Below are 22,215 nucleotides of genomic sequence, written 5' to 3' on the forward strand. Positions count from 1 at the left end.
AGTTCATTGAGGAATATCTTCAGTTCTTAATATAATTCTGCCATAGGCTGTTTGAACCACCAAGTCTGCTTTTGTTGATCTACTTGATTAAAGCAGAACTTAGGTACTATGTGATGTCCTGTCTTCCTAGGAACATTAAAGTTTACTTTTACTTTGGTATGGCACATCATAATTTTCAAAGGATTTTCTCCCATATTTTCTTGTAATAGGTCAGGAGATGGTCAAAGCAGGTATTAGTATTCCTGTTTTAGGTGAAGAACCTGAGAACCAGAGATGTTAAAGTAGCCTTGTTGTTTGGTCATGCAGCTGTGTCTGACTCTTTTGTGACCCTGTAGACTGTAGCTCGCCAAGGCCCTCTGTCCATGGGATTTCCCAGGCAAGAATACTGAATTGGGGTGCCATCTCCTTCTCCAGGGGATCTTCCTGACCCAGGGATTAAACTCTAGTTTCCTGCACTGGCAGGTGTACTCTTTACCACTGAGCCACCTGGGAAGCCGCATAAAGTATCCTACCTAAAGGCAAATTTTAAATGGAAGAGCCTCTAGAATTCTTTGTACTGTCAGTCAAGATTTTATTATACCAAAGCAACAGCTGAGGCCTGTGGATGGAGATTAAATAATGATAGAGATGTGAATCTAAAGAGTCCCTGAAAATAATAAACAGTGGTAAATTTAAATTTTTACCCTATCTGAAATGTTTCTTTGCCTGTACACAGAAACACTTTTACCTACCATTATGATATTAATGTGATTAATTATAAAATATTAGTGTGATTAGTAAAATAATAATCTAGTCTGTTGAAAAATATTTATATTTACTTGAGAGAGCAGAATTTGCTCGTTGGGAGAAGGGCTGTATTTTTTATATGTATATATATATAAATGCTGAGTTGAGAAGATCCCTCGCAGAAGGACATAGCAACCCACTCCAGTATTCTTGCCTGGAGAATCCCATGGAGGGAAGAGCTTGGTGGGCTCTTCTCCATGGGGTTGCACTGAGTTGAATATGACTGAGTGACTAACACAGTCGCTCTCTTTCACTCATATATATATATATATATATATATACACACACATATATATATATGTATATATCCTCCATTGTTTTTCTTTTTTGAGTTTACAGAATCTAAGTTAAAACAGTTGCAGACTATAAAATACACCTAAAGCTCTTTAGTTGCTGTCAGTCCCTTAGTGTTAATGTCATTAAAAATCTTTGCCAAAGGTAGGGTCTGTTCAAATAAACACATCTCAGGTGTCTTGAATGCGTACTATGTGCTGAGCATTATGCTAGGCACTGTAGATTAAAAATCTAGAATAAGTTCTTTAGTTGTAGGAAGTTGTTTAATGAACACACTAGGAAGTCTCCTTTTCTGCTGTTCATACCTAATACCCAAAGATGAAGCCATTAGCAGCAAATTATTTTTGCCTTCCATTCTTGGTTCAGAAACATGAGACTTGAGAAAGCTATGGAACAGATAGGTGGCTTCTCTTCATATGTGATTAAGTCATTCACTATAATGCATGTAAGAAAGAATCAATTTGTATTAGACTTTGTGCTGTTAAGAAGGGGCTTGGTCCAGTAGTTCTTTTATAGTGCTATGAACATTTGGATACTTAACAGATCTTGGGAATGACAGTTCTGTCTTAAGATAGTTGATTAACATCTACATATCTACTTGTAAAGAGATTAAAGTTTCTTGGGATTAGAGCTCCTGCTGGCTTCACAAGCATAAGGGAACTGCTAAAATTTGAAGGAAAAATAAGACATGTTCTTTGCTTTGGGGAAATTTGTCTTTGAGTCTGCCACAAAAATAATATATATTTAAATTAATTCGTAATGCCATGTCTAAAACATCTTTCTAAACTTTGGTTTTATATGTGTGTATATATATATATATAGTGGTGTTTCCTTTTACCCTCAGTACCAAGGTGGAAATGGCTCAAGTCCAGTAAGAGGCATACCTCCTGCAATCCGTTCGCCTCAAAATTCACATTCACATTCCACGCCTTCTTCATCTGTAAGTTTTTCCATGTGTTTTTATGTCTCAGAGGTTATATGTACTGAATGAATAATTTTTACAATTTGTCTTTATTGAGGCCTTTTATATATATGTGCTTAGTCACTCAGTCGTGTCTGACTCTTTGCGACCCCATGGATGTAGCTGGCCAGGCTCCTCTGTCCGTGGGGATTCTCCAGGCAACAGTACTGGAGTGGGTTGCTATGGCTTCCTTCAGGGGATCTTCCCAACTCAGGGATCAAATATATATATATATATGTGTGTATATATATATATATATATGTGTGTGTGTGTGTGTGTGTATATATATATATGTGTGTGTATATATATATATATATATATATTAGCATTTACCTTTTTTAAAAAGTCTTTCATTCTATTGAGGTGAGTTGAATTCTTTTCAATGATTTGATGCTGTTAAAACTTTATTTCTGAAAGTGAGATTCTTAAAGATTTTCTGAGTTAATTAGTTCCAAGAAGTAATGTTTCTATAAAAGAATGATAGGATTGGGAATTCCTTGGTAGTCCATTGGATAGGTCTCAGAACTTTTTATTGCCGGGGCCAGAGTTCCATCATTGGTCAGGGATCTTATCAGTTAAATAATTCCTTTCTGGGAATCCTTGAGAAAAGAGTAGGCAGCTGTCAGTCTTGGATAATATAGTTTGGGGTAAGAAAAGGATCTTGGATCTAAAAATTCACTTAAAACTTTTTAGTTTGTTTCTAACGTTTTTAAGATCCAGGTATGCATTGCTCTACATATTGGATTTTATTTACTGTTTTTTAACTTTCATTATGTGAAAGTTCATTGTATAACCATAATAGCAGTGTTGGCTTTCAGTAATTTAAAGATGAATTAAGAATTTTTAAAAATTAGAGTATGTCATTTATTCAGTTACACTGTTGTAACTTCCAGTGTTGCTTTCTAGTCCTTTCTGTAGATACATACTTTTTAATGTCTTACTCATTTTGTATCTTGGAGGACATCCTATTGCCATATACCAAGTAAAGTGTAAAACTCAAAAATAGCTTGGAATTGTAGTGATAGCATTGGTACATGATGTAATCGACTGTTTTCAGCAAATGTATTTTAAAACTAGTGACTAAACTGTGCAACTTATCAGTAAATTCATTTTATACTACACATGGGCATGCATTAGGGCTTCCCTGATGACTCAGATGGTAAAAAATCCACCACGGTGCAGGAGACTGATTTTGACCCCTGGGTTGGGAAGATCCCCTGGAGAAGGAATGGCTACCCTCTCCAATATTCTTGCCTGGAGAATTCCATGGACAGAGGAACCTGGCAAGCTAGAGTCCATGGGGTCATGCAGAGTCAGACACGACTGAGCAAGTAACATAACAGCAACAACATGGGCATGCATTGTTGTCCCTAGTTCTAAAAGAATTCTACTGATATATTAAAGTCTTTCAGTTTTACTTTTTGAACCGTCATAAGCTGTTTTTGATAATTTTGTTTTAAAATGATGTATTTGACATTGTTATATTTAACAGATTGAAAGCATTCAGTTTTCTTTTATGGGACCAGATTGTAAACTCCTTGAGGGCAAGGCATATATATATATATATTATAAAGTTTATACATGTGACAGTTTTTGGATGAGTTTCTGAGACCAAGGCTCATACCTGTCTGTCTATTTTATCTATCTATCAAATGGCTGGTTGTTTCTTTTACTGGGCTTTGTAAGAGGGAGGTACTCAATGAATCCTTATTAAATAAACAATGATAAAAAGTTTTTAAAATTCAGTTATGTTTTGAGTTATTATCCTAATAAACACGTAAGAAATATTTAGTTGTTGTTAAGCATAAATCTATTTTTAATTCTTTTTTTAAAATTTATTCATTTTTTAATTGAAGGAAAATTGCTTTACAGAATTTTGTTGTTTTCTGGCAAACATCAAGAAGAATCTTTCTATTGTATTTTTGCTAATGTAAAATTTAATATTTTGTTAAGGTTCGACCGAATAGCCCTTCTCCTACTGCGTTAGCTTTTGGGGACCACCCTATTGTACAGCCAAAGCAGTTATCCTTTAAAATTACTCAGGTAAATAGTAATTGAGATTTCTTTGTATGACTTAGGGATAAAAAACCAGTGACCAGTTTGTGCACACAATTAAGATGTCTTCTCTTTTAAACATAATCATAAAGTAAAATTCAATATCAAGAAAGCTAATTACTGAATAACAACAAAAAAAATTCGTAGAGAGAGAAATTAAAACCCAGTTTATTGTCAGTCTGTCCTTTGTTACACTGGTTAAATATATATTTTAAGCAAATTAAATAACCAAAACAACCATAACATGTCAGTTCTGCTTACTGATTCTTTTTTAACTTAACATCCAAGTACATATAATTGATACCTTCTTGAAGGTGTTATATTTGTTATAAGTGGATATTAAAGCAGTTTGTTTTACATGTCTGTATTTTTGTGTATCATATATGCCACACAATTGAAAATTATTTGAAAATCAGACATCTTTTGCAGTTACTTTGTTTTATGAATTTTGAGTATTGGAGTTTTCGTTTTAACTTTATATACATGTGACAGCTTTTGAAGGAGTGTCTGAAACCAAGGATTGAAAAAGTAGGTCTTCTTGCTTGCCACCTTAATTGTGCAGTTTATTGCCGTTACACTCTTCCTGTCAGGTCATGGCCAGACTCTGTGAATGCATCAAAACTTCTTTCTTTGGATAATCTTTAGACCAGGATTTACAAGTACATTGCTTTGAGTCAGTGAACAGCTTGTGAATGTTTTTGCCCTGTTCAAAAATCAGCTAGAGTTGATATCATATAACAGTGATTATACTGAATTTTAATGAAGAACAAACATATCAATATTCTAAAAATTTAAATGATTAACCTTTGAAAATAATTTTTTTAAGTCTGTGTAGCACTTACATTTCTGGAGATAATAAAACTTAAAACTACACTAAGACCTTTTGGGATACCCTTTACATACACAAACTCCAGTGCTATGGTTTTTAGAATCATAATTAAATCTAATTTTATGTTTACATGCAGTGATATATAGAATGGAATAATAAAATAGCTTTCTTTTATTTAGACTGATCTTACGATGCTGAAATTAGCAGCATTAGAAAGTAATAAAAACCAGGACCTGGAAAAGAAGGAAGGTCGCATAGATGACTTGCTCAGGGTAAGTAAGAAGTCGTCATTGCCAAGTATTTGGCAATAGTAAAACAGTTGAGAAAATACTTACCATTTTAAAATTTTTCTATTATTGGGAGAAATTAAATCTTTTAGTGTTAAGGACATAATTGAAAATATCAACCATTTAAAGAAAAAGCTTTTATTAGCTCTTTAAATTTGAACTGAAAAGCAGTTGGAGAAATAGAAGTTTATAAAATTTTATTTTTACTTGATCAGCTATCCTAAGACAGATATCCATTTCATGGTGGTTTTAAAGTTACTTGATTTTGTTATAAACCTTTTAATGGAAACTTATTAAAGAGACACATCAAAAAGTATGCCTTATATGTTAGTAAGAGATGAAGTAGTTGTTCTCACCCCTTGCTGCTCATTGAATCACTGGATGGAAAATATGGGAGGTGCTTTATAAAAGTAACAATGATTATACTTTACCCTGAGGAATTCTGATTCTATTGGTGTGACGTAGGGCTTGGGCGTTGGTAGTTTTAAAAGCTCCTACATGGTCCAGAGGCTAAGACTCCATGCTCCCAATGAAGGGGGCCCAGGTTTGATCTCTGGTCAGGGACCTAGATCGCACATGTTGCACCTAGGATCCAGCTCAACCAGATAAATAAATTAAGGGGGAAAAATAAAAACCTTCTCCAAATGATTATAATTTAGCTAACAGAACTGTTGGTGTAGAAACTCAGTGAAACCATCATCTATGATCATCCCATAATTACCGATACCTCTAAAACATCTAGTGTGCCTCTCCCGTTCCCATCCTATTCACTCTCTTACATCCCTTTACCATTGACCACTGTTGTAAATTTTGTATCTGTTTCTTCGCCTTTGTGTTTCTTATAGTTATCTTATATGTATCTTAAACATTCTTAACAACATATTATTTCACTGTTTTTGAACTTTAAATTACAAAATTATACTGTATGCCCCGCTTGTTTTCACTAAACATTATATGTGGGATTGTCATTTTCATTTCACTGCAGTATAGTAAGGCGTAAATGAATATACTGTAATTTATCTTTCCTGGTCTTGCTGGACGTTTTATTTCTACTTTTTCCTAGTATGAACAGTTCTGCTAAGACACACTCTTGTACATGTCTTCTGCGGCACACATGGAGAATTTCTCTGTGGTATATGCTTAGAGAGACATGGCTAGAGTACAGGGCATACATCTCCACTCTATAAAAGCAAATTTTCCCCAAGGTGGTTGGATCAGTTTACATTCCACTAACTATAAGCAGAGAATAATCTTATTGCTCATCATCCTTGACAAAGCTTATTAGAATCATATTTAATTTGGGGGTTCAGTTTAATGGATATAACAAGGTATTAGTTATTATGCATTCACTTTATTTTTTGAATATCTTGTAAAATATTTATTAACTGTATTTCTGTGAAGTAAATAATCATTTTTTTTGCTCATTTTTCTTAATGACTTGCTGTCTTTTTAAAAATTGTATCAGTTTTTTTGTTGACCATATATATTGATTTTTCTCCCAGTGTGTAAATTGTCTTTTTTATTTCTTTGCACTATCTTTTGATTAGATCGTTTAAAATTTATATGATTACATGTCTTTTTTTATGGGTTTCCCTGGTGTCTCAGATTGTAAAGAATCTGCCCACAGTGCAGGAGACCTGGGTTTGATCCCTGGGTCGGGAAGATTCTCTGGAGAAGGACGTGACAGTCCACTCCAGTATTCTTGCCTGGAGAATCCCATGGACAGAGGAGCCTGACAGGCTACTGTCTATGGAGTTGCAAAGAGTCGAACATGACTGAGTGATCTCTTTGTTTATAGTTTGTTCCAAATTATTATCAAGGGTATACCAAAATAACTCATTGTTTTTGTCCCTAAGACCATAAAAATGTTCGTCTGTATCTTCTTTAAAAAAATTTTATAGTCAATACAAGTTATAAATCTCACTGGAATTCATTTTGGGGTATGATGTGAAATAAGGTTTCATTTTAATTTCTATATAGAGAACCAGTTATCTAGACCATGTAATTAAGTCTGCTCTCTACTGCCAGCTCCATCATACAATCTCATTTTTATAATCTCATTTCATAAGTACCGTGTTCTCTTTGTGTATTCCTATACTGGTGCTACAGCATCTTTTTATCATTTAGCTGTTGTCTTTGGTTGTTAGTAACAGAGAACATAAACAATAGTCCTTTAAATAATATACAGGATTACTTTTTGAGAGAAGAACAGAAAGGCGGGGGGTGTTCCAAGTCAGAGCTTGAGGGTGCAGTGTCTTCCTGCCCACTGAGTTACTTGCCCCACACTAAATCCAGTTGGGGGTGGAGCCCAGTCCTTCCATAGCAGGCCCAGAAGGAAATGGTGCTGAGATAACCCATGGAACACAGTGCCCCTCACTAACATATCTGAGATAGGTTTTTCTTTTCTCTGCATACTGCTCACCTCTGAGGGGACAAGGGACCGAGTGTTTCCCTGACCCCCAAGCTAGTGATGGAGGCTAGGCAGGACCCTGCAGTTGTGGCTCCTGGTGCCACACTGACCATTCATCCCAGATGTGACTGAGGAGGCCCTGGAGACTGTTCATCTATCTAGACAGCAATGTCTACACGTGTGCAATTGGGCTGTTGCCACCCTGGACAAAGCCTAAGAGGCCATAGGCCTTTGAATGGAAGATGGTAAGTTTTGTGAAAATGCAATTTTATCCGTCCTGCTTTATTTCCAGCCAGGCAGAGCTTTGCTAGCAAGTAGAGACGACTGAGCTATGCAGGCCATAGGCATCTGGACAGGTTTCCATAAACAACAGTACTTTAAATGAAATACAATATTATTTTTTAAGAGAAGAACAGAAAGAGGTAGCCCAGGTGTCATATGGAATCTTGTCTCCCTCAGTTTTTCTGCTCCCTCCCCTTAGTACATGGCCTTCATCTTGAAGATTATATCAAGGTACAAAATATTTATCAGAGTCACAGTTATGGTATCTGTGTTCTTAAGCAGAAGAGGAAGGAAATTAAAAATACAAAAGTTTTCTGCATAGTGTTCTTGAGTATTCCATTGAACAACTTCTGCTTACATTTCACTGACCATCATTAGCTGCAAGGAGATGGGAAATACACTAGCTAGTGTTAGATTTTCAACTCACACATACACAATTTGTTGGGTTTCTGTTCGACTTGCACATAATGATAAGGGTCTGATGCTAAATTTCATATATGTTCCTCTGAAACTATTTTATTTTACCCTTTTCCTTGGAAAACAGCTTTTTGTTAGATACATACTTTTAGATTGGCAGCTGTATTTTTCTCCCAGCATTTTTTATTTATTATACTGCTCTCTTTTGGCTCATACTGTGATTGGCATAGACCTACGGTTTTCAAAGAATGATCCCCAGACCAGTAAGCATCAACCTTACTAGCGGACTTATTAGAAATCAAGTTTCAGACTCTACTCCAGAGCTACTTATTCAGAAACTGGGAATGGATTCCAGTAATCTGTGTTCCAACAAGCTCTCCAGGTTACTTCCTGGTGACTGTACTAGACTAATCAGACTCATCTTCTGAGCTTAGAAAGAGGGACTGAGCATATGACTGCCTACAGAGTTAACAAAATTTGTATTCATGTGGCTGAGAAAGATGGTGAGAACAGTTAGCTATTGGATAGGCATCTGCAGTGTTACCCACGTGTTGAATGGAGATGTTTTATTACAAAAGATGGAGAACTCACATTCATTTCTAAGTGTTAGACACTTTGTATTTCAGTTATTTCAAATGAGATAGAATGATGTTGCTCTGTTTTAGAAATAAGATAATAGAGCAGACCTTTAAGACAACTTTAGAAATAAGGTTCAAATAATTTATTAAACTTAGCCCAGATTATATAACCTAGAGTGTAGATTTGAACCTATGGAGTATGATACATGTTCCATGTACTTTTCACTATACAACTAAGCAGCATGTAACAGTGTAGTTATTCTCATGGTAAGTAAGTGTTTTAACATTTTTTTTTAGTATCACATTCAAATACTTAATCTTATTAATCCTTCTCTTTATGAAATTTTTCAAAATGTATAAATATTCTTAAATGTCTCATATACACAAATTCTAGACCTTTTTCATTATCTACTTATATTGTAGGCTAATTGTGATCTCAGACGGCAGATAGATGAGCAACAAAAGCTACTTGAAAAATACAAAGAGCGATTAAATAAGTGCATATCAATGAGCAAGAAACTGCTTATTGAAAAGGTGAGTTCCCTGGCAGTCCGGTGATTAAGACTTCACCTTCCAATGCAAGAGTGTGGGTTTGATCCTGGTTGGGAAGCTAAGATCCTCACATACCCCACATGCCTCGTGGTCAAAAAACCAAAAGGTAAAACAGAAACGGTATTGTAACAAATTCAGTAAAGGCTTAAAAAAAGTCCATGTCAAAAAAAAAAAGTTCAATAAATTTTCCCTCTCCTTTCACTAGTCCTATGTTTTTAAAATTTAAATGAATAAAGTTGAATGATGATTTTCCCCCCCTTTTTTTTCAGAGTACACAAGAAAAACTGTCAAGCCGAGAGAAGAGCATGCAAGACAGATTACGCCTTGGGCATTTCACAACAGTTAGACATGGTGCTTCATTTACTGAACAATGGACAGATGGTTTTGCATTTCAGAATCTTGTAAAGTTAGTCACTCTTACATTTTGAAAGATTTAGTATTCCTTTGGGTGTTTGTTATTTTCAAAGATTATAGATTTGAAATTATGTTCTATATCTACTCCTCACTACTCTTTGAAATCATAGAACTTAATACATTTGAAAGGAACATAAAAGAGGCATTACAGTTTTAGCTTTAGCACACTCCTTGATTAGTTAGTATTCATCTGTATAGTATGATGTATTATTTTAAATATGACTTTCCAAAACATAAACTGACCTAGCTTTTGTAGGTCAGTTGAGAGGGAAATTGTTAAAACTTTTAACTTTAATTGCAAGATTTGTATCTGTGTATCTTGGGGTTTTCTGCTTAGTTTTTTGGGTTTTTTCCCCTCCCCTCTCCCATTCTTCAGTCCTTCCTTTGGCATTTGTCTGCTCATTATTCTTGTGGGAAAGAGAGACATGTTTTCTCTCCAGTGTCAAACATAATAACTCAAAAGTCAGTTGAACTGAACATGTATGTGGCTTTAGCACTTCTGAGGTAAACTTTAAAATGGAGAAATCCATTTTCTCAAGTTGGTGGTAGGAAAGGGTAGGTTGACTATTTCTGTGTTAAGGAGCCAGGATCTATTGCTGCCCCTACCCCTCTTTTTTTGCTGGAAAACATAAAAACCTGCAAAGCAAGAGTAGTGCCAGCATCTAAATCAGCTTTCCCAGAGTCAGTCCAGTTAAATGGAGAATGTAGGCAAAGCTTTATTTCACATAGTATCACATAAACATTGCTGTTTCAAACATTAGTTCCTAGGACTTAAGTATAGAATGGTCTTGTACCTATCTCGGTTGATTTACCCAGCTTATGTTCAACAGAACTGTTTCTGGGTGTTAGGTATTGAAGGACAGTGTCTTTGTGATGGTAGGAAGTTTGGATTTTAATTCTGTTGATAAAAGGGAGCTGTTAAAGTTTTATATAGTGTGGGGTCAAATTTGAGTTTTTGAAAGATAACTGATAGTAATGTGGGAATAATACTTAAAAGAACATAAATTGTTGACAATTTAGATGGAGAAGCATCCAAATGAAAGGTGATTAGGCTTGAGCTAAAATATTAACAGTAGAAGTAGAAAGTAAGAGAGTTGAGGTACAACTTAAAAATTTTTAGTGTTTTTCTGAGCTGCTAAACCCAGATCTACAGTTGTCCTGGTAATGAATAAAAGAAGGTTACATAGTATAAGATTAAATATAAACTAAAATACAAATGCTGCCAATTGTTAAAATTTCTCCATTAAGCTGTCAGAGAGTAAAATGGGAGCTTATGGATTGGTGAATGTGTGGAGATCTGGGAAGGTTATCAGGCTCAGAGAGGGTATGGAAGCTCCGTGTCTCTTCCCCCATACCTCGCCCTGTGCAGCTCTTCCATCTGGTGGCGACTGCTGCTGCTGCTAAGTTGCTTCAGTCGTGGCCGACTCTGTGCGACCCCATAGACGGCAGCCCACCAGGCTCCTCCGTCCCTGGAACTCTCCAGGCAAGAATCCTGGAGTGGGTTGCCATTTCCCTCTCCAAAGCATGAAAGTGAAAGTGAAGTCGCTCAGTTGTGTCTGACTCTTAGCGACCCCATGGACTGCAGCCTACCAGGCTCCTCCGTCCGTGGAATTTTCCGGCAAGAGTACTGGAGCTGTTTCTGAGCTATATCCTTTTATAATAAAGCAATAACCCAGTTTTAAGGAATTGCTTGTATATTTTTCTTACTAATAAGCATTTACTGAGGGCCTACTGTATGTTGTTACATATATATTTAGTATCAAACGGTTAATCAGTGTATATTTTTTAAGCTGTGATATAACCCAAAATAGTTGGAGGATAAGAAGAGAAATAAAAATTAGTAATACTAAATTAATAATCTCTAAACTGTATGGTCATTACTGAATAATCAGTCACTATATATATATGTGTGTGTGTATATGTATATATCCATTAGAGTAATTCTTTCATTATTTCAGTAGGATTATTGCTGCTTATTTTTATTAATCTTGATTGTACCCTAAACTAGCTTTAAAACTAATTTTTTAAATAAACTGAAATTATTCCTACTTCCAGTAGAAAACTGGATTAAAGTCACATTCTAACCTTGCTCTTCTTGAGACTTTTCTCCAACATTTTGCTCTTTTACTTGGGTGCTCCTTCATTCCTTCCCTTCTTTCCTGTTCTGCATTGCCTTAACTGGGATCATGGGACTTTGAAACATGTGTAAAACAAGTCTTTGTCGGTAGAGTGGAAGCTCTCTAGTCCTGGTCTGAATAGGGGTGAAGGAGTGAGGAACTGAAATTTTTGACTTATTCTAAATCTGAGTACCATCACCATGGAGGTTATGTGTTTTGGGTTTTTTTTTTTTTTTTTTTTTTTTACATTAAAAGAATTATACACTGTGACAAAGTGGGATTTATTCCTGGTTTGAGAATGGGTCAGCAGAAAAAATCAGTGTGATATGTCACCTAATACAATGAAGGAAAACAAAATCATCTCGATACAATTAAAGAATTAGACAAAATTCCACATCCTGTCACAATCACCGTTTAGTTTTTTAAAAATTTTTCCTAGTGTGGTAAGGTGACCTAAGAGGGAAGATAATTATATTAGAACAGGCTTAAGATGTTGTATGAGAGGATGGTTTTTAAAAGCTTCAATTGGAAACAGTAATATTTTTAGTTAAATTAGTTGCCCATTTTTCAATGCCATCTAAATTTTTCTTGGTGTTTTCTCTCTTTAAAGTGTCAAAATTCCTTCTTTCTTCCTAAATTTCTAAGGTCAGTTTTTGTTTCATTTCAATATACCACTTAGCCTTCCCTGAAATTTAACAGATACATTTAGAAAATAACACTTTATTAATAAATTCACATTTGTCTTTTATAAGTTTTTCTTTAAACAGTGGTGAGATGAATGTATAAAACCTCCTTAATTCTGTTATTTCTTTTTTTCAATAGTTGATTTATTTTATTCAAGAAATATTTATTGAATGCCTAGCATGTGCCAGTCACTGTGCTGGGCACTTAGGGTACAATAGGGTATAAAATAATTGTCTTCTCATGGAGTGATTTAGTCTAACCACACATATTGAGATCAAGTGTCCATAGATATATGTGTTAGAAAAGAGAAGATGGGGAGCTACAAGGTACTGTGAAGTTATATGTGGCAACACATCTTTCTCATCCAGGGGGTTTAGGGAAGACCTCATTTAAAAATGTATGTTCCCAATGAGAAAAGGACAGTGAGAAGGTGTTGGTTAACAAGAGTGGGACCATAACGTTACATGTTTATATTATGTGATTTTTCATGTTTACTAATGTATTTTCATGTTTTAAATGTGAAAAGTAAAGGAAGGTTAATTTTTTTCCACATTTATTTTTATGTAGGCAACAAGAATGGGTGAATCAGCAAAGGGAAGATATTGAAAGGCAAAGGAAACTTCTAGCCAAACGCAAACCTCCCACAGCTAATAATTCTCAGGCACCCTCTACCAATTCTGAATCAAAACAAAGGAAAAACAAAGCAGTCAATGGAGCAGAAAATGATCCCTTCGTTAGACCAAATTTACCACAACTGTAAGTTTGCATTTTTAATTTCTTTTTTTTTAAGTGTTGCCAGTGAGCATGAATGTTAGTAGTGGGTGTTATTAATAATTAAATAGTAAAAATCATCATGGCCAGGAAGGAAAACAGTATTGCAAAAATTTACTTCTAAATGAATAATAAGCCTCCAAATCTGAATTCTACCTAAGTGGAGATTTAGTAATCCTGTTTTAAAATGGAGACTTGGGTAGCTAAGAGGAAGCTAGAGTTCACTTTTTCTTCTGTGTCTGTGAATGAAGTAGAGTCACTTGTCAATTTTGATTATTCTAGTTCAGTATTCCTCTTAATGTTCCTTTTTCTGAGAAACTGTTGGCTTAAGTAAGCTGACATATTTTTGTCAACCTATGAAGGCAGCACATTCAGAGGTTATAGGTATTGTTTTTCCCCTTCCTGCTTTAGTTTCTAGGTTTCCTACTTTAATGGTGAACTACTTTTTATAATTCAGAAGTTGGAGACATTTAAAAAATAATTATATGCTTATCATAGGAAATTTGAAAAATATGAAAAAACAATAAAACAGTAAAGACCATGATCCTATCTCACAGAGAACAATTCAGTTCAGTCACTCAGTCGTGTCCAATGCCTTGCGACCCCATGAACCACAGCACGCCAGGCCTCCCTGTCCATCACCAACTCCCAGAGTCAACCCAAACCCTTGTCCATCGAGTTGGTGATGCCATCCAACCATCTCATCCTCTCTCGTCCCCTTCTCCTCCTGCCCTCAATCTTTCCCAGCATCAGGGTCTTTTCCAATGAGTCAGCTCTTCGCATCAGGTGGCCAAAGTATTGGAGTTTCAGTTTCAACATCAGTCCTTCCAATGAACACCAGGACTGATCTCCTTTAGGATAGACTGTTTGGATCTCCTTGCAGTCCATGGGACTCTCAAGAATCTTGTCCAAAACCACAATTCAAAAGCATCAATTCTTTGGCACTCAGCTTCCTTTATAGTCCAACTCTCACATCCATACATGACCACTGGAAAAAACACCATTGTTATACTTTCTGTATATAGATGCAATCTAATTTATATAGTTTTTCTGTTTTATAAGACTTTATATAAGTTTATGTGAGTGGAAAATACATACACACACCCTCTGCTTTATGTTTTAATATGCTTCTCCTTTGTTGAAAGATACTGTTTCATCTGTGCTTTGAAGCCCATCCCCTGCCACATCAGGGACCTCTTCTGTTGATACCTCCTTTATCGTATATCTTCACCCTTGTGCTGTCCACTGGTTCCTTCCTTTTAGGAAACAAAACAAAAAACTCTCTATCAATTAGAAATCTCTCCAGTCTCCATATTGTCATCTTTATAACTAGGTTTCCTGAAAGACTTTCCGTTGCTTATAGTCTCTGCTACCTCACTTTCCATTCTCTCTTTTATTGACTGAAATTGTTCTTTTAAAGATTATGTCCTTGATACTAAATGCCACAGACATTTGAGTCTTTAACTTGGCAACATTGGATATTGTTGACTACTTATTTTTTCTGGAAAGACACTTTCTTGCCATAGTTTTTGAGAACCTTTTTTTCTGATTTTCATTTTAACTTAATCTGACTACATCTTTTAAGTCTCTTCTGTGGACATCATTTACATTATCAATTTGTAAAGCATAGGATTTTTAAGGCTCTGTCCTAGGCCATCTTACCACTTGCTCTGTGTATTCTCCATGAGTATTAGCTACTCCTAGGGTTTCAGTTGCCCTGTTTATGCTGCTGACACCTAAACTTCTGTCTCCAGCCTACTTTTCTCTCTTGAGTGTCAAATGTTTATATCTCAGTCTTGAATGTCATATCCTTGCTTAATTGGTATTGGTACTTAAATGCCTCACAAGTGCCTCTAATGGCAGCCTGTTCAAAACTGTATTTACTAAACACACAAAACAAAAATGGTATTTATTATTATCTTTCCCATTTCTGTCCTCCCCAACCCCCTTTCCCCCCCCCTCTCTTTTTCTCTTTTCTCTCTATGCACACACATACACACACTCCTTGCCTCCTCCTGTTTTCTTAGTTAGTAAATGGTACCACCATCCTCTCAATTCCACATACCAGAATTTTGGTTGTTACAGGTTTTAAATCAGGATTCCATTTATTTTTCTTAATCCATTTTTATTATCTTTTAGTTAATAAATAAGTGGTGATAATCTTATATTTTAAAGTCCAAAATGTGCTTCCATCTTTTAAGTCCTTCCTGATTTGGGCAAGGATGGGGAGGGGGTGGTTGTGACTTGCAATTAAATCCTTTGGCTATTGATATTTTAAAAAAATAACATGACTTCATTTTCAAAGATGGGTAAATTTGTTGCTTTTAAAAGAGTGGATGGATAGGTGAGCAATTATACAGAAGGTGGTGTGTAAGCTTAATTCCACCCCATAGACATCCAGTCTTCACTCAAATGTGTCCACTGCCATTTCTCACTTGGGTTCTTTCTTCCCACCCCCACCCACTCTGACATCTTTCAACTTTGGTCTAGGTCATCTTATAGTCAGAGTCCTTTTTTTTCCAAAATAAAAATACAATCCTTTCTTTTTCTTCCCTGTAAACCTAACATAATTCTACATTGCTTGGATAATATAGTCCAGAAAGTACTTTTGACCTGGCAGCTTCTGACCTCTCTTGCCTCATCTTTTATCATTGACCAGTGCCTCCCATTCACCACCAACTTTTAAACTCCAGCCCATTGTCATAATTTCTGTTCATCTTTTAAATCCCATACTAAATATTGATTCCTCTTGAAAGCTTCTCCTTGACCCTTGAAGGATAGGACTCAGTTATCACTTGAGGTATTCAGTGATAACCTGATACTCATACCTCTGTATTCAGTCACAGCATCATCATCCACTCAGTTAATGACACTGGAAACATCCTAGATGTTTGCCTTTTCCTTGTTCTCTGTGTCTGTTTACATAACGTTTTTGTATCTTGTCCATCTTCACTACCACTATCCTTACTGTACGACTGCTGCTCTCTCTCTTTTTTAACATCAGTTACTGTTTCTTACCTTTCACCTGATGTCTTTTTCATGTCTAACCTCCTTCACCAGCGTTTAAGATAAAATTCACTCTCATGAAGACCCTTTATAGGCCTTCTGATTTCTCTCCTCCAGTGTCTTCCTTAGGCATCTGCATTAAATTCTTTCAGTGCTTTAAATGGACTCTGCTTTACTTGTTTCTGCACCTTTGTATATCTTGTTCTTTGCCTTTCTTTACCTGTTCCATTTTGTATTTATCCTTTATGACTTGCCTTGTATGTCAGTTCCAGTAGTAAATCCTTTTTGACCTTTTTTCGTCCTAGTTTCTTCCCCATTTCCCCTCGAGTTAGGTACCTTTTGTACCTGCGCCTGTCAGTATTGGAGCTCTTATCTCTCCATCTTCTCTCTATGCCCCCAGTATCTAGTACAGTGCCTGGCATATAGAAAATGGTCAGTAAATACTAAATTATAGTACATAAGCATATGATTGAATTTCATTTTCTCCTTCTCAAAAGACCATTTTTCTAGTTTGCCACAGGTGTTTTGCTTCTCTAGCTCTAACAGTAGTTTATTAGTCGTAGATTATCTCACTTCCATCTCAGTTAATTGCATATGTTGACTTAGAACTACCTCTGAAGTTATACTGCTGTGTTCTTAGAGTGGCAGATGAAGTAATACAACATAGCAGTTGTATTGCATCCTTACATAAGTACAGATTTAAATAAGGAAAAAAGTGACAGAAACACTTTGATTCATATATATTAATTTGATTTTATCAGCCATGCATTGCAGTAGTCTTCTAAAACTTCTTTTATATCTGTTTGTGCAGAACATCTAGTAAAGTAATTAGAATAGAGGTCATGAATCTTTCATTATTTCTTTATCAAGAAATTAAAGTAGAAAATAGGACTTCCCTGGTAGTCCAGTGGTTAAGAATCCGCCTGCCAATGTTCAGCCTCTAGTCGAGGAAGATTCGACTAAGGGCAGTTAGCCACAGGGCAGCTAAGCCCGTGTGTCACAGCTCCTGAGCCTGTGCACTCTAGAGCCCATGCTCTGCAACAGAGAAGCCACCGCAGTGAGAAGCCTGCACACCACAACTAGAGAGTAGCCCCTGCTCACTGCAGCTAGAGAAAGCCTGCACAGCAACAAAGCCCCAGTGCAGCCAGAAAGTAAGTACTATTAAAGAAGGTTACTGCTGTGTAGTGCTTAGGATTTTAAGCTCTTTAGTCAGATGTGGAATCCAACCTTGACTTTTCCAGTTTTATTTTTTAATTTTTGGTAAACTGTTTTATGTCTTAGAGCCTCCACTTCCTTGTGAAAGTACCTATGTCATAATGTTGAAAAGATGAAATGAGATGAAGCTTATATAGTACTTGCATGGTTCCTGGTTCTTAACTAATTTTTTTTTTTAAATTTTATTTAATTTTTAAACTTTACATAATTGTATTAGTTTTGCCAAATATCAAAATGAATCCACCACAGGTATACATGTGTTCCCCATCCTGAACCCTCCTCCCTCCCCATACCATCCCTCTGGGTCGTCCCAGTGCACTATCCCCAAGCATCCAGTATCGTGCATCGAACCTGGACTGGCATCTCGTTTCATACATGATATTTTACATGTTTCAATGCCATTCTCTCAAATCTTCCCACCCTCTCCCTCTCCCACAGAGTCCATAAGACTGTTCTATACAATACTGTCTCTTTTGCTGTCTCATACACAGGGTTATTGTTACCATCTTTCTAAATTCCATATATATGCGTTAGTATACTGTATTGGTGTTTTTCCTTCTGGCTTACTTCACTCTGTATAATAGGCTTCAGTTTCATCCACCTCATTAGAACTGATTCAAATGTATTCTTTTTAATGGCTGAGTAATACTCCATTGTGTATATGTACCACAGCTTTCTTATCCATTCATCTGCTGATGGGCATCTAGGTTGCTTCCATGTCCTGGCTATTATAAACAGTGCCACAATGAACATTGGGGTACACGTGTCTCTTTCCCTTCTGGTTTCCTCAGTGTGTATGCCTAGCAGTGGGATTGCTGGATCATAAGGCAGTTCTATTTCCAGTTTTTTAAGGAATCTCCACACTGTTCTCCATAGTGGCTGTACTAGTTTGTATTCCCACCAACAGTGTAAGAGGGTTCCCTTTTCTCCACACCCTCTCCAGCATTTATTATTTGTAGACTTTTGGATCGCAGCCATTCTGACTGGTGTGAAATGGTACCTCATTGTGGTTTTGATTTGCATTTCTCTGATAATGAGTGATGTTGAGCATCTTTTCATGTGTTTGTTAGCCATCTGTATGTCTTCTTTGGAGAAATGTCTATTTAGTTCTTTGGCCCATTTTTTGATTGGGTCATTTATTTTTCTGGAGTTGAGCTGTAGGAGTTGCTTGTATATTTTTGAGATTAGTTGTTTGTCAGTTGCTTCATTTGCTATTATTTTCTCCCATTCTGAAGGCTGTCTTTTCACCTTGCTAATAGTTTCCTTTGATGTGCAGAAGCTTTTAAGGTTAATTAGGTCCCATTTGTTTATTTTTGCTTTTATTTCCAATATTCTGGGAGGTGGGTCATAGAGGATCCTGCTGTGATGTATGTCAGAGAGTGTTTTGCCTATGTTCTCCTCTAGAGTTTTATAGTTTCTGGTCTTACATTTAGATCTTTAATCCATTTTGAGTTTATTTTTGTGTATGGTGTTAGAAAGTGTTCTAGTTTCATTCTTTTACAAGTGGTTGACCAGATTTCCCAGCACCACTTGTTAAAGAGATTGTCTTTAATCCATTGTATATTCTTGCCTCCTTTGTCAAAGATAAGGTGTCCATATGTGCGTGGATTTATCTCTGGGCTTTCTGTTTTGTTCCATTGATCTATATTTCTGTCTTTGTGCCAGTACCATACTGTCTTGATAACTGTGGCTTTGTAATAGAACCTGAAGTCAGGTAGGTTGATTCCTCCAGTTCCATTCTTCTTTCTCAGGATCGCTTTGGCTATTCGAGGTTTTTTGTATTTCCGTACAAATTGTGAAATTATTTGTTCTAGCTCTGTGAAGAATACTGTTGGTAGCTTGATAGGGATTGCATTGAATCTATAAATTGCTTTGGGTAGTATACTCATTTTCACTATATTGATTCTTCCAATCCATGAACATGGTATATTTCTCCATCTATTAGTGTCCTCTTTGATTTCTTTCACCAGTGTTTTATAGTTTTCTATATATAGGTCTTTAGTTTCTTTAGGTAGATATATTCCCAAGTATTTTATTCTTTCCGTTGCAATGGTGAATGGAATTGTTTCCTTAATTTCTCTTTCTGTTTTCTCATTATTAGTGTATAGGAATGCAAGGGATTTCTGTGTGTTGATTTTATATCCTGCAACTTTACTATAATCATTGATTAGTTCTAGTAATTTTCTGGTGGAGTCTTTAGGTTTTCTATGTAGAGGATCATGTCATCTGCAAATAGTGAGAGTTTTACTTCTTCTTTTCCAATTTGGATTCCTTTTATTTCTTTTTCTGCTCTGATTGCTGTGGCCAAAACTGCCAAAACTATGTTGAATAGTAATGGTGAAAGTGGGCACCCTTGTCTTGTTCCTGACTTTAGAGGAAATGCTTTCAATTTTTCACCATTGAGGATAATGTTTGCTGTGGGTTTGTCATATATAGCTTTTATTATGTTGAGGTATGTTCCTTCTATTCCTGCTTTCTGGAGAGTTTTTATCATAAATGGGTGTTGAATTTTGTCAAAGGCTTTCTCTGCATCTATTGAGATAATCATATGGTTTTTATTTTTCAATTTGTTAATGTGGTGTATTACATTGATTGATTTGCAGATATTGAAGAATCCTTGCATCCCTGGGATAAAGCCCACTTGGTCATGGTGTATGATCTTTTTAATGTGTTGTTGGATTCTGATTGCTAGAATTTTGTTAAGGATTTTTGCATCTATGTTCATCAGTGATATTGGCCTGTAGTTTTCTTTTTTTTGTGGGATCTTTGTCAGGTTTTGGTATTAGGGTGATGGTGGCCTCATAGAATGAGTTTGGAAGTTTACCTTCCTCTGCAATTTTCTGGAAGAGTTTGAGCAGGATAGGTGTTAGCTCTTCTCTAAATTTTTGGTAGAATTCAGCTGTGAAGCCGTCTGGACCTGGGCTTTTGTTTGCTGGAAGATTTTTGATTACAGTTTCAATTTCCATGCTTGTGATGGGTCTGTTAAGATTTTCTATTTCTTCCTGGTTCAGTTTTGGAAAGTTGTACTTTTCTAAGAATTTGTCCATTTCTTCCACGTTGTCCATTTTATTGGCATATAATTGTTGATAGTAGTCTCTTATGATCCTTTGTATTTCTGTGTTGTCTGTTGTGATCTCTCCATTTTCGTTTCTAATTTTATTGATTTGATTTTTCTCCCTTTGTTTCATTGATCCTGGATCTCTGATTTTTACCTCTAGTGAGATCTTTTTGCCTAAGAATACCCTTTAGTAATTTCCTTTTAGTGTGGGTCTATTGGTAGTGATGTCTCTCAGTTTTGGTTGGTCTGAAAATAACTCTTTTGCCTTCATTCTTGAAATATTTTTACTGCTTTTAGGTTGGTGGTTATTTGAAGATAGAATCTTACTGTCTTCTAACTTAAATTACTACTATTGACGAGTCAGATGACTCTGTAGAAAATGACCTTAAATGGAGCAGAAGCAATATTTGGAGATTAGGTAACTGAGAATATTTTAAATAAATGAGCAAGATCAGTCTATAGATTCATGAAGGCCAGAGAATTCCAAGTAGGATGAATAAAAAGAAGTACTCAAACACATCATAATGAAATTTCAGAAAATCAAGGAAAAGAGAAAAAATTCTCAAAAGCGGCCAAACAGGGGGACTTCCAGTGGTTTAGACTCTGCTTCCACTGCAGGGAATGCAGTTTTGATCCCTGGTTAGGTGATTAGGGAACTAAGATCTGACAGGCCATGAGGCACAGCAAAAAAAAAAAGGGGGCCACCAAAAGAAAAAAATATTAAATGTAAAAATTAAGGGAAAAAACATTCTAGACAGATGGCAATTGAAAGAAAACCATATTTATAGCAGATACAGTAAAATTTAAACCAAAAAATTATAAGAAATAGTGATTATTTCATAACTATAAAAGTTTAAAATCACCAAAACATACAATAATTCTAAATTTGTATGCATAACAACATGCCCTCAAGATAAAAAATTGACAGTATTTTAAGGATATATGGACATATACACAAATTATAATGGGAGAATTCAACACATACATTTTTTAGTAATAGAACATATAGATAAAAATAAAACAATATAAAATAGAAACACAGCATGAGTATAGAAAATTTCAGTGGGATTGACAGGCTTGACTTAATGAGCATGTTACCCCCTAACATTTATAGAATATATGTTCTTTTTAAAAATGGACTTTTATAAAAATTGACCTTGTCGAGTCGTAGAACAGGTCTAAGCAAAGTTCAAAGGATTGAAAGAGTTTTATGTAAGACTGACATTGTTTCTTCCTTTAAATGTTAGATAGGACTCATGGGTGAAACTTAATGGATTGAAATCATATAAAATATGTTCTCTCATCACAGTGGAATTAAACTAGAAATCAGAAACAAAGATAGTGCAAAAGTCTCATCGGAAATGAGAAGATATTTTTAGATGAATGATGGTGAAAGTGCTACATGGCAAAAATTATTGAGGTAAAACTTTTATCAGAGAATGAGCAGAATTAACCAAGAAAAGGAGGAAGAGAAAAATAAGAGCAGAAATTTTGATACA

The 22,215-nt window shown here is 35.7% G+C and overlaps 1 protein-coding gene across 3 annotated transcripts in view; it reads left to right on the forward strand.

Annotated features, from left to right (window-relative positions):
• Positions 1–22,215, forward strand: part of TLK1 (tousled like kinase 1) — a 181,177-nt gene that overhangs the window by 120,006 nt on the left and 38,956 nt on the right. For 2 of the 3 annotated variants that reach the window (XM_002685281.6, XM_059878099.1), the window contains exons 6-11: positions 1,925–2,020; positions 3,995–4,084; positions 5,105–5,197; positions 9,323–9,433; positions 9,721–9,857; positions 13,234–13,422. In XM_002685281.6, coding sequence (XP_002685327.1) covers positions 1,925–2,020; positions 3,995–4,084; positions 5,105–5,197; positions 9,323–9,433; positions 9,721–9,857; positions 13,234–13,422 — 716 coding nt within the window. The remainder of the gene's footprint in view (positions 1–1,924; positions 2,021–3,994; positions 4,085–5,104; positions 5,198–9,322; positions 9,434–9,720; positions 9,858–13,233; positions 13,423–22,215) is intronic. The other variant, XM_010801927.3, reaches the window with a different exon arrangement.

The sequence above is a fragment of the Bos taurus genome, chromosome 2 (genome assembly GCF_002263795.3).
Source record: "Bos taurus isolate L1 Dominette 01449 registration number 42190680 breed Hereford chromosome 2, ARS-UCD2.0, whole genome shotgun sequence".
Lineage (NCBI taxonomy): Eukaryota > Metazoa > Chordata > Mammalia > Artiodactyla > Bovidae > Bos > Bos taurus.